We start from the raw sequence: 13199 nt of genomic DNA on the forward strand, positions 1-13199 counted from the left end.
CTAAACCTGAACCAGTTTAGGTAAAATACCTAAACCTGAACCAGTTCAAGTTCAGTATTTTACCTGAATGTTCGTCTGGTTCCATACGGCACAAAGTTGTTCAGGTATTTTGCCTGAAAAGAGTAAATATTCAGTAAAATTCCATATCGCGATTATAAACTATCTTGGTTTAGGCGTAAATTCGATATTAGTTTTTATTAGGCCTGAAGATGTTAAATTTTCAGTAAAATGCCAAATTGTGATTATAAATGAACTCGGTTTAGACATAAAAACGATATTTGATTTTCAGACAGTCAATATACTTAAATTTATAATTAATACAAATTTATGCTTAACAATTCAATATAGAAAATAATAATTAAAATATAATTGTTTCGGCATTTAAAATTGATTAAGTTTTTGTCTAAGGTAAAGGGACAAGTCACTGGCTCCTCTCGATAGATGCATTTCATCTTGGTAACCTAACACGGTATGTTGCAAAAAGTACAATATGTGGCTACATTGTTCCGCATACTCCATGTTCATTAAAAAATAAAGTTTAATTAATATGTCCACAGCATAAGATATACATCTGTTGACAGGAACAGCTCGACACTCCGTGACAATAAATAATTGTTCGACACTGCAATGAGTACCCAAAGCTATGACTAGAGGATACTTGTGAGTACGACTTTGAATCACAACTTCCATCGGAGTTGATACCTATTTAGATGCAGTATAGAAATTAAAATAAGTCATTGAAAAATGTAATTTTGATACGTAATAAATACCAGCACATACAATTTAAAGCTAATACTATATTTACTATATTTAATAACTAAACAGTAGAATCCTGTTAACTTAAACACTGGATAAGTCTGACAGATTTTCAATTCCCCTTGAACTCTCTCTATATATGTAGAGAAAGTTCAATGAGAATTGAAAATCTGTTTACCGGTATCTCGGTATACCGAGAACTTTGCCCGGACATTCGCAGAACATTTATGTATTCCCCTTTCCTTGAGAGTCCGACTCTCAACGGGGCATTTTTCTGTATAGCAATGTTAATAAAAGGTAAAGTTATTAAATATATATTATTGTGCATATTACTACAAACTTAATATTATACTTAATATGTATAAATCTATATTTATTAGAAATCTATTATTCCAATATACCGGATAAAATTAAATGAAATGTTCTGCAACTTCAGCAGCTGATGCACAACTTTTATTCTTTGATGGCACTTTTATTATTAAGGGGAGTAATAAGAATGCAAAATCCATTTCAATTCCTGTTTTAAAAAAAAAAAATTTTTGTTAGTGAAATCCTTTTATTAATTTATAAATTATTATAATGATTTTAAATATCAAATACACCCTGCCATATTGTTTTATAACACTTAGATACCTATAGAATGGTTGTCTTGCATATCAAGCTCAGCAAGAATCTGCTTCACCATCAAATATGTTTTTTGCCTTGCCCAAGAGATAACATGTGGCGTTATTTGCTCCCAATGAGCCAAAAAATCATTTGATTCTGGAAAATTGCAACAGAAATCCTTCTGAAACTAAGATAAGAATATAGCATAAGACTGCTAGTAAAATCATTTTCTTTAATTTTACTTCAGCAAAACTAAGAATACTTTAGCAAAACCTTTAGGACAAAAAAATATTTAAAAATTACAAGATCATCTTGTAACTTTTAAGTAACTTGTAATTCAAAAGATGTATCATTTAACTCATAAAAGATATATCTTAGATGTATTTTGTATGAATTACAATACATTTAATTTTTGTGATTGAATAATTTTAAATATTTATTGGTGAAAGGTTTTAATGATAATAAGGTGATTTTTATTCTTACGTGTATGGCTAGATCCTTTAGTGGCGGAAATGTTTTGAGTAAATCTTCAAATGTTGGCCTACAATTCACAATCCATTTTCGACGAGAGCATGAAGTTTTTTCCATATAGTCCAACTTTCTTTCATAGCTTAAGTCATCAAATCTCAATCTTCTTCTTTTGAGAAAGGCGCTATACAAAAAAATATATATTATTTATAACACAATAAATTTAAAAAACTATTTTTCAGTATTTATATAGATTTAAAATGTTTGTTTTAGCTAGATTTATTAGCTGATTGTTTATATGCTTTATTTGGAAAATTAATTTCAATACTGAGTTAAATGTCTCAATTAAACGAAGAAAGAGTTTATGAAAAATATACTTAATATTAAAATACCAGACGAGTGGAACTCTTCTGCTAAAACAATAACTCTTTTTCGACGAGCTTGTACATGAACACCAACATGTTTTCGCATAGTTTTCAGTCTCTCTTCTATGTGGCGATGAGGAGTGACCTTCCTTTTCTTATTACCCACTACATACTCTGTGGGCTATAATAATTTTTTCTACAAAAATATTATTTTGAAAAATTAGATTTTATCACCTCATAGACAACTCAACTTATAATTGACAAATTGTGAAGATACTACTACTAATAATAAATATTCCTTGACTGAAGTGGCCCCTTTGGCCTTAGGGAGAAAAAAAAAAAGAAGGTAAAAAAAAACTAATAAAATGTCTCTAATAGTCTCACATATCCAAGTTTTCCACCAAAATGTAGCTTTGGAAAGGCAGTGATAATAGCTTTTGCAAGATTAGATTTGGTTTTTGTGGAAGGATACCTAAAACATATATATTTAAGAAAACGCTTGTATTGCCAAATTTATATTAAGCAAATGGTTGATAAATTTTCATAAATAGTTTTATAAATAATTTTTATTAAACAAAACTTTTCAGTGTTATTTCAATTGTTCCTTAATATTACGGAAATAAACATAAACTTACATATTTCCAACTCTATGAACCATTGAGTTAACAACAATGTGGATCATATCTTGACGCCTTTTAACAAGTGCACCCGAAGAATCATATTCTGCCAAAACAAGCTTACCTGCTTGATGTTCATCAAGCAAACTACGTATGTTCTACATAAAAACAAAATCTTTATTTGTATAAGTTGAAAGTTTAGTTGTTGTTTTTTTAATTATAAAAGGAATTTATTGCTGCAAAAAATGTGGGGAAATCCTGGCTTATTACCGTTTGTTTAAAATAATGAACTAAGTATAAACAAAACACTTTAAAAAATTACTTTTAAGGTATACTTACAAATTCAATGTTATCCAATCTTAAAGCAACCTGTACATCAATAGTTGAAACCTTTAATTTAACTTTACTTGACTCATTTAAAACATCAGGTGAAGATTGAATTGTCGATGATAATGTTGGTGACAAAGCTGACTCATCAAGGGAGCTGTTTAAAGTTTCACTTAAACTGAAAGATGTAGATGTTATATCATTTTCCTACAAAAAAAAAAAAAAAAAAGAAGTTTATATTCACTTCTCAAGCTGTTTATTAAAGGAGTAATGTACTTGTTCAAAACAACAAATGTATATATATATATATATATATATATATATATATATATATATATATATATATATATATATATATATATATATATATATATATATATATATATATATATATATATATATATATATACATTAATTGTTTTGGACAAGTTATAGTGGGTTATAAATACTTTTACATTTAGTTTAGCTAACTACTTATATTATTTTTAGCAACTCAATAAAAAGCTTTTCTAAAACTGCTATTTTAAGAATTTACAATTAAGCAAAATATACAAATTATTTAAAAATGAAAAATCATTTTAATACATTGCAATGATACAAATAGTGACGTAAAATAATATGCTCGTATATAATGTAGGTTTTAAACAATGAACAGTATCAAAAGGTTTATAATCTGCTAAGTCACTTGCTCTCAAACATATACGCTCTGAATCAAGTGAACAATACGATAGAGTTAGATCACAATACATGTAGTGATTTCGCCGGTTATCCGGTTTTTCGGTTAACCGGATTTTCTTCGAATATCAAATATCTATTTTCGAATAATAAAAACCGACTTAAAATTTTTATAGAAAGTAACAACTTACTTATGACGCATATTGTTTGACATATCTTAATTGATAAAAGATTATAAACTTCTTTTACTTATTTAAATGTTAATTTAATCAGTTTTGTTTGATAATATATTCTTATAACAATTTACAATAGAAATCTCAAAGTATTACTTATTACTTATGCAACTTTAACAATTCATTTTTAAGAAAGATTTTTATATGAGAGAATGCTTTTAAAAATCCGCTGATATTAAAACATTTTGATATAAAAAAATTTGCAGGGCTTATAATTTGTAATTATATTAAGTTAAACGTTAGAATGTTCCGTGACGTCAAGTGGCTTTGTAATTATAGTGCATATATATTTGATAGTGGTTGTTAATATGTTGGTACGACTTTATGTGTAATTTTTTTGTAATGTCTTTTTCCATGTTTTTACTCTCGAGTTCCTAATAAACGTCACCTCCCCCCCCCCCCCGTTTATTAATTTTTGATTATTTTTCCCACCCACCCCAAGCTTATTAAGACCCCCCCGTTTATTAATTTTTACTTGTTATCAAAGTTAAATTTATATCCTTAAATTTTAAAAAAAAACTCTATGAAAATCGGCCTAAAAATTAAAAAATAATTATATCAGTTACAAATAAAAACAAAAAGTTCAGCAAAAACAAGCTTTAAAAATCGTCGAACTTAGTTTATTTCTCACCAAAGTAAAAGCAAATTAAATTATATCGAAACTATGATAAAACGGCTGATAGAAAATGTGCATTTGACAGCAAGCCGCGCTAGAATAAAAAAGTTTTATTCGTGTTTTGTAAAAAACTTTTTAATTTGAATTTATAAATTAAATTTTTTATAAAAAATCCCCCCTCCTTTTATTAACCCCCTCCGTAACCGAATAGTCGGTTAACCGCAAAATGATGGGAACTGTTATCCGGTTTTTGAAACGGTTAACCGGCGAAATCACTAAATACATGTGGACATGCCACTTAAGTCCAATAAAATAAATTACATTTTGATGAACATATATTTGATCAACTTTAACAAATGACGGTTCACCTTCATCACTAATAGAGTGAAGTACAGACATCTTAGTTTGGTACTTTTGACCAAAAATGACTACTTTTTCAGTCATAAACACATCTATTTTTTCACCAATAAGAGGTAAAATTGATGACTTATGCCTAATATCTGATGATGAAATAATTGTACCATTTCCAACATCTGAAATCCCTTTTAATGGACATCTAGTCATCCAAACAAAAGCATGAGAAAGTTGGTGTCTGCTTGCGAGAGAAAACGCTATATTTTTAAAGCTACAAATGATATGAGCACAACGCTTAGAAAAGTTATGCTTTGCTTCAAACCGCATTACCATCATATGTAAAAGTGGTCCGCTATTCTCTATTATTATTAGTACCATAGTGAACCATTATGTGATGTTTATATAAAAGTCTTTTATCAGGATAACATATTTTAAATAACTCATTATGCTCTGATACAAGATCTTTTAAGTACAAAACATGCTACAGTACAGAGTTTGGAAATAAAATAATTTCTGTCAGCTGCTTTAGCAATTGGTACAAACGCCATTTTAAATTGTCTACTTTGTCAATAACATCAGCTAGAATACATGGTAAATGTAAAAACAAAATCAGCATCTGAGCTGACCGTTGTCCAAGCAATGAGTTGTGACTTTTTAAATGTGACTCACTTATAAAACTAGGTTTTGATTCACAAAATACTTTTTGCATCTCATCCTGAGTCACCATACACAAGTCACAAGCAAATAAAGCACTGCTAAAATTCTCCATGTATCCAAGTATTGCATGCAGCCCTAAATTATCACCAACAATTTGTGTTAAAAAACAACGAATCTTTATCTCTTTTCCTTCACAAAAAACTGTAAAACCCTCATCGTGTAAATCTTTTATTTGCTGAACAATAACTTCCATAACAGGATCAGTGGTGTACCGTTTAATGTCTTCTGAATGTGCTAAGGCCAACAAATGAATATTGCTTAACGCAGAATTTACAGCTGGTGGAAAGTTTTTTATTGTAAAATAAAATGCACCTAACTTGTGTCCAGTTTTAGATTCAAGCGGATTTGTTGTCTCTACCTCATCAAAATAAATCTGAATAAATACATGAATACTGTTAGGAAAATAATGTTTGGCATATGTTTTTAGCTGTCTGCCATGCTTACCATCTAACCAATCTTCTGCTATATCATTTGCTGACTCATTGTCTCTTTTTAAAATTTTCCAAGTCTCAGGTTGTTTTAAAACCAATTTCAAGGTTTTCTCAATTAGTATAAGGTAAACACACACACACCTGCATTTGTTGCTTTGTTGATCTGTCTCGCTTAACATCCCACCGATCTCCTATTGAATGTGCTTCAGGTTCGACATAGAGACCTTTTAGTTTAAATAATTCAACAATTTATAATGAGTATCAATGCCCTTAAAAGGATTTTTCCAGGTGTTAAATTCTTCTGAAAGAGCATTAAATGTTGCGGTACCACATCTGTATGTTTTTAACACAACGTCTGTCTTGGCAAGCAGATAATTAATAATATCATTTAGCAACTCATTTAAACTATCCATTATGAACTGAGATGTGCTTAGAGAAATGGAACTAGAAGATTGCAAAGACATCAAAAATTTTGATGCTGCCTGTGAAACACCATACTCGTCTACAGTAGGTGCAACAAAAACACTTTCTTTTGCTACACTTTCTTTTGTTAAACTTTCAAAATATGAAACATCATTGCAATCTTTGGCTAAGTATTCGTTTTCTGTATTTTGCATTGTAATATCTGAATGGTTAAAAACTTCTTTCAAAGAATCATGGCACCAATGAGTTTTTTTAATGTGTTTACGTAACACTTTATAAAGTGTGAATGTGCAAATGCAACCATTAACATTGCATCGTAAAAAGCAAGGTTCAAACAACAGGTGCGTGTTTCTTAAATGATAAGTATAATTATTAGTGGTTTGAAAAAATTTTGTGCACAAGTAACAACTCGTTGTAACAAACCCTATAAAATATCATGTAAAATATAAAAATAATATTTATTTTAATCATCATAATTTATATACAACTAAAAAAATATTTTTAATAAAAACTAAATAAATATTTTCTGCAGTCTATATTTTATTATAATTATATTTTATTAAATAGTTAACCTTTTTTTCCTCAATTATGGCTTGAACTTTAATGGCCTGGCCCATTTTGATGCCCATCGCATGGAGCAATAATGCGTTTAACTCCAAAAAAGCTAACCCATCAATTTTTTCACCTAAAATAATAATCAATAGTATATTTAGTATAAAAACTAAGCATTTGTGTTTCAATAGAAACCTTTTTGTCTTTAAATACAGTTTATAATTATTTAATCAAATAAATTTTTTAACAATTATTATAACCAACAATTTAATAAAATAGTAGGATTAGAGTAGATAGATGTGCATCTATCACTTATTTACTTTAATTTTTCAGTTTTTTTACAAATTTAAACTTAGTTGAACTAAGATTGACTTTGTAAATTTCATTGTATGTACATCTTTTTATTTATAAAGTTTTTAGATTATGCACATCACATACTACATAACTTTTATAATGAACACCATATAGAATGTGACGTGTAAACATCACATTCTATATGGTTTTTATTATAAAAGTTATGTAGTATGTGATGTGTATAATCTAAAAACTTTTTTAAATAAAAAGATACACGTTATTAATAATATAGATATTGATATAGTATATCGATATGATAAATAATAAAAATATATTTTGACATCTATACACGTGTATACATCTATATATATTTTTTTGTAAGTTTTACATCCATTTTTCCACATTGGTGTGGCTTGGATGGTTCTTCATAATGACATATAAATGCCATTATAAAAGAGTTGAAACAATGTTTTAAAACCGGATGCCCTTCCTTACGTTAACATGAAGCAGGTTGTACTGGATTACATGTTACCAGTAGCCTGCTACTGGTAACTTTACTTGACATAAGGATAATCTGACCTGCCGGTACAGGTAAGTCCCTTTTCGATATTATTCTCCTTTGAGCTATTATGTATATCATATATCATGCATATACATACATCCATATATATATCATACATCCAGATATATCATGATGTATTATAATATGATATAGTAGTTTATATATAATATGATATACTACATTTTATATACTATGATATTTTATATCATAATATAATGTAGTATAATATAATACGTAAATGAGATGTGTATATTATATACACATCTCTTTTACGTACATTCGCAAAAAATATACACATATATATATGTATGTAATTGTAATGTATACATAAGTAAATATACACATGTATATATACATAATGTATATATACATGTGTATATTTAAATATGTATATATACATTATATATTTACATATGTATATATACATACAATATACACATATGTATGTAAATATAATATATTTACATACATACATATGTATATTTACATATGTATATGTAAATATACATATATAAATATGTAAATATACTATATACACATCTCTTTTACGTACGTTCGCGAAAAATATGAAAAGATAGCTTACTTTTAAGCTTTTCTGTAGCGTCTATAGATATTTCTTTTGATAATAAATATTCTGCCAACTGTGACTCTGACTGTGACTGTGACTCATTTTTAATAAAAAAATTTAAAATGAGAGAATGCAATCACATGCGACCTCTAAAAAGTTTATTGGTGATTGCTTTAGGCGCGGAAAAATTATTTCGCATTTTCAGGCGATTTACTTGATGTTTCCGGTAAAGCACCTGAACGTTCCGGTAGAAAAATTCACGGAACTTCTTTTGCCTGAACATTTCAGGGATTTTATTCTAAGTGTTCAGCTGGTTTGCTAAAATACCTGAACCAATACGGTAATATGCCTGAATGTTTGAATTAAATTGCCTGAATGTTCAGGTAAATTTGCCCACCGGAACCATTCCGGACAGAGTTAGCCTGAACTTTTTTAAGAGCGTATATAGTTTCTTAATATATTGTTATAATTCTCCGAACCGAATATATAATATTTAAATTTAAAAGTCGAAGTACTTATAAAAGTTAAAGTACGATGAAATTATGGATAAGGAAGATTTTAAAGCAAAAGCCTAATTGAAAATTATCCAAAAATATTTGTGTTATATTATTAGAGATTCGTTATCCTATAAAAACGACATGTTATATAATAAAAATTTAATTTGCAATCCTTTAAATGCTACGCTGCTTTATCTACTAGTTTAATTGAAAACATGACATCATTTCATCTTTAATGATCATCTAAATATATCAATAGCAGCCTGACTCCAGAAAAATGAATCAAGAAACATAGTCAGACTTCTAATTTATACAAATTTTCATTTTAAAGATATTTATTGTTGTATAGGCATTAGATTCTTAGCGGCACAAAATACATTGACATATAGAACTACCACGCAAAAATGTTGATTATTTTAAAATATATATGCATCATTCTGTCTTAAAACTAAATGAACCTAATTATCTAGTAATTTTTCATATAGATAAAAAATTTTCTAGATGTTAGACCCCATTTTTTAAAACCCTTTTTCTGAAGTTTAAGGTTTTCTATAAAAATTTCTCTTTAAATGTATGCGCCATTTTGAATAAGAAATACACTTTTTCGCCCTCTGAATTAAATAACTTTGGAATCAATTAGGATGAATAATAAGTTTTCTTCTTTCTACTGTTTATCAATAAGCTTATCCTTGTGTTTGGCATTGAGGTGAAGAGTTACCACCTTGTGATAAACATTTTTTCTTGCTAAACTATAAAAATACACGTTCTTCAATTTGTTATGTATTCTTCTAACAGCTACCTCAACGGTGAAACTAAAATTAAAACCAGTCGCCTACAAATTTTTTCAATAGCAGATAAAGCAACATCAAATTCATCTAAGTTATCAGAATATGTGCCAGAAAAAAGCATTTTGAAATTATTTGGTGCACTCTCAGTCCAGTCAGTATCGATTTCTTCAACTAGAACCTCTCTATCGTAAAAAGAAGAATGTGTTTACGAGTATATACAAGTGATTAATTTCAAAAAGTAAATATGAGTGATTAATTTCAAAATATTATATGTATTTTTTATAGCCTTTTTAAACAAAAGCCGGAAGATATTTATTGCGCACAAATAGTATCCTGTAAAGCCTTTGCGCAAAAATAAGCTTGTGCAATTTCAAAATTACTTATCTTTCACCTGATATCTGGAATATGTTTTTATTTAATCTAAATAGAAATTTTTAAAATTTCTATTTAGATTAAATATTAAAAAAAAAGAAGAAATTTCAAAGTATAAAAATACAGTTACTGATTTTTTCTAAGTTTATTTTCTGCTTGCACTTTTAATTATTTCTCAATTTTAATATATATATAAAAATATTTTAACCTTTACGTTTGCAATAAATTTATAAAAAATTTGTTTAACTAAATATAAAGCCGTGCGTAATTAGGTTTAATCCCTAATAAGGTGTTTTAACGATACTCGGTCATTTTCTTGTTTTTTTATTAAATTTTTTCAAAGTTTATTTCGTTATTTATAACAACAGTTTCATCTATTAAAAATATATATTTGAATTTTAACTGCTCTATTTTTCACTCAAATTTATCAACTCTCTCTCCAAATATTTTAAACAAAATATTTTCACCAGTGCTGTAGCAAGCTAAAATGGCGCTAGGGGCCTGAGAATATTTGGCCCCTACACACTAAAAATGACCCTGCCTTTTATGCATGCAAAATCATCTATAATTTGTTCATAGTTTACCTTCTTTGCTATTTCATTCTCAATTGAAATAATAGCCAAATTGGATAAGCGTTCTTGTCCCATGGTTGATCGCAAGTAATTTTTGATTAATTTAAGTTTACTAAAACTTCTTTCACATGTTGAAACTGTCACTGGAGGAGTAAGAAAAACCTGAGTGAAACTTCGATGTTCGGATATACATCTGTTAAAGAGTACGAGTGAATGAATTGCAATATTTTAATTGGATAGCACATTCCAAATTTTCCATAGCTTTTGCCTGAAACTTAAATAGCTTTTGCCTGAAACTTAAATAGCTTTTGCCTGAAACTTAAAACTCTCAATCTCAGCTTGCAGTTCTAAAGAATCTAAATCATTTTTGTACTTTTTGGCTAGGCTAAATGCTTTTTGCTTAAGTTCTTGGCAGATTCTATAATGTCTTTCACTCCTCTTTTTCTGAGATACTGGATGGCCAAGACAAGCCCATTCATTTTTTTTTAAGGCTACGTTAATTGAAATTTGTTTGGTTTGCATTGCATGATTTTCTCTGTTAATTAATGTAAGAATTTTAGTCCACAGGTTTAACAAACAAAGAAATTTAAGATTGAACAATTTGAGTATGTATTTTGCACTAGCAACAGTTTAAAGTTGGTTTAAAGTTGTTTTTGTACTCATGTCTTGTAAAACACTATAAACTTTCACAACTTGATTGTTTAGGGAAGCAACTGCTATTTTTTTTTGATGACCATCTTGTTTTACAGTGACCCTTTAATGAAATTGGGAGTTTTTTCATCAGGTTTTCCCATCTTGATGTAGATTGGAGAAAAGTGTGAATATTTTTTGAATAGATCCAAAGAATGTAACAATAAAAGGTGAGACTTCAGCAGCATGAACGCCAACAAAGTTAAGAGTATGGGCTGCACATGGTACAAATAATGCTAGTCCATCGATATTAATGGTTTGTGCCTGAACTCCTTTGTATTTTTCAGCCATATTTGCTCCATTGTCCTATTCATGGTCATGTCATTGTCATGGCTTCTGCAATCTGCAATATTTAATCCATCAATTTTCAGTTTTCCTAGGATTTCTTCTGTAATACCATTTCCAGTATTTTGATAGCTCTCTGTAAAATCCACAAAACTTTCTTCTATCGAGCACATTCCATTTTTTATAAGAACATATCTTCTCACTTCACTCAGCTGTTCTTTATGAGAAACATCAGGTGTACAGTCAAAAAGCAAGGAATAATATTTTGTATTTATAATCCGTGAGAGGATTTCTCCTTTAACTTTTTCTCCCACAGGTGTAACTATTTCATTTTGAATTAGTGGTGAAAAACATGAGACTGCAGCTTTTTTGGCTTTCATTGTTGCAATATGGTCTGCCAATAGAGGATTATAATGACTAATCAACTCTAGGGTACTTAAAAAGATTCCACTTTTTTGTTCCTCTATTACATCATTACTGCCTCTTAGAGCTAAATTATTATTTGCTCAGATTAATATGACATTAACAATAATTTTTAAAATGTCCCTCCATTTGTTTGCCTTTTCACCAGTTCGCCATTGGCAAGCATCTTTTTGTACCACTTTGAACTGAAATGTCTTATTTTTGTATCAGAAGAAGAAGTTGATGGAAAGTTTTCTCTGGTTTCCTGCTCAGGTCCATTTTCAATTAAAAAGCACCTCACTTGATCAGTTATTTGTGGCCATGTGGCAGGATCCTTTAGTTCAAAATTTGTGTTTGGAATATCTTTTTTTTCTTCTTCTTTGGGATTTGATGGTTGAAAGCTATTTTTTTAATTACTTACAGAAAAATCCTCAACAAGTGCTTTGTCTATATCAGATAAAATTTGGAAAACCTTAGTTTTGTTTAGATCTTGATTTGATAACGGCGAGGAAGACTGAATTCCGTTAATATCTTGATTGGATGAATTCTTAAAAGCCTGCATTTAACATAGATTTATTTCAGTTGAATCTTCTTTTTAAGTTAAATTTTCATTTTGGTATGCAATAATAAAACTATCAGCGTCTTTCACAAACCATTTTTTTAAAAATTTTTCTAGTTTCTTTTCACTTTCTTCTCATTGTCTTTTTTGTTTTTTGTAATATGCCTCTGATGATTGTTTGGAGGTGCATTTTTAAATTTGTAATAATTTTTTATCGCGCAAACATCTTTTTCACGGCATTTTTACAAAACTTAATTATCACATAAACGATATTTTTTAATTTAAGTTATGAGTTGTGCAAGACATTGAGGAAAGAAACTTGCGAGTGATGAAGTGGGAAGAGATAAATAATCTTGATAATTGAAAAATGCCACCTTTACAATAAACTAACTTAAAATATTGAAAGTAAAATTGTCCAATTTTCCGCCCTTACCAAAATGGCACTCGGGGCCTAGAATCCCAAGGCCTCC

General features: G+C 28.8%; 1 protein-coding gene across 3 annotated transcripts; it reads right to left on the reverse strand.

Annotated features, from left to right (window-relative positions):
• Positions 1-277: 277 nt before the first annotated feature.
• On the reverse strand, positions 278-3348 carry LOC136079516 (uncharacterized). 3 transcript variants are annotated; one of them, XM_065795259.1, is made up of 7 exons: positions 3152-3348; positions 2831-2970; positions 2223-2667; positions 1846-2014; positions 1390-1549; positions 1158-1273; positions 278-702 (listed from the first exon to the last, which is right to left on the reverse strand). In XM_065795259.1, exons 4-6 carry the CDS (start codon positions 1948-1950, stop codon positions 1167-1169), a joined length of 372 nt encoding a protein of 123 aa, XP_065651331.1. In that variant the 5' UTR covers positions 1951-2014; positions 2223-2667; positions 2831-2970; positions 3152-3348; the 3' UTR covers positions 278-702; positions 1158-1166. The 3 variants fall into 3 exon arrangements, with proteins under 3 accessions (XP_065651331.1, XP_065651332.1, XP_065651333.1); XM_065795260.1 differs by having other exon boundaries at positions 2223-2970; XM_065795261.1 differs by having other exon boundaries at positions 2831-3348.
• Between the last annotated feature and the right edge of the window lie 9851 nt (positions 3349-13199).

This window comes from Hydra vulgaris, chromosome 04, assembly GCF_038396675.1.
Source record: "Hydra vulgaris chromosome 04, alternate assembly HydraT2T_AEP".
Classification (NCBI taxonomy): Eukaryota; Metazoa; Cnidaria; class Hydrozoa; order Anthoathecata; family Hydridae; genus Hydra; species Hydra vulgaris.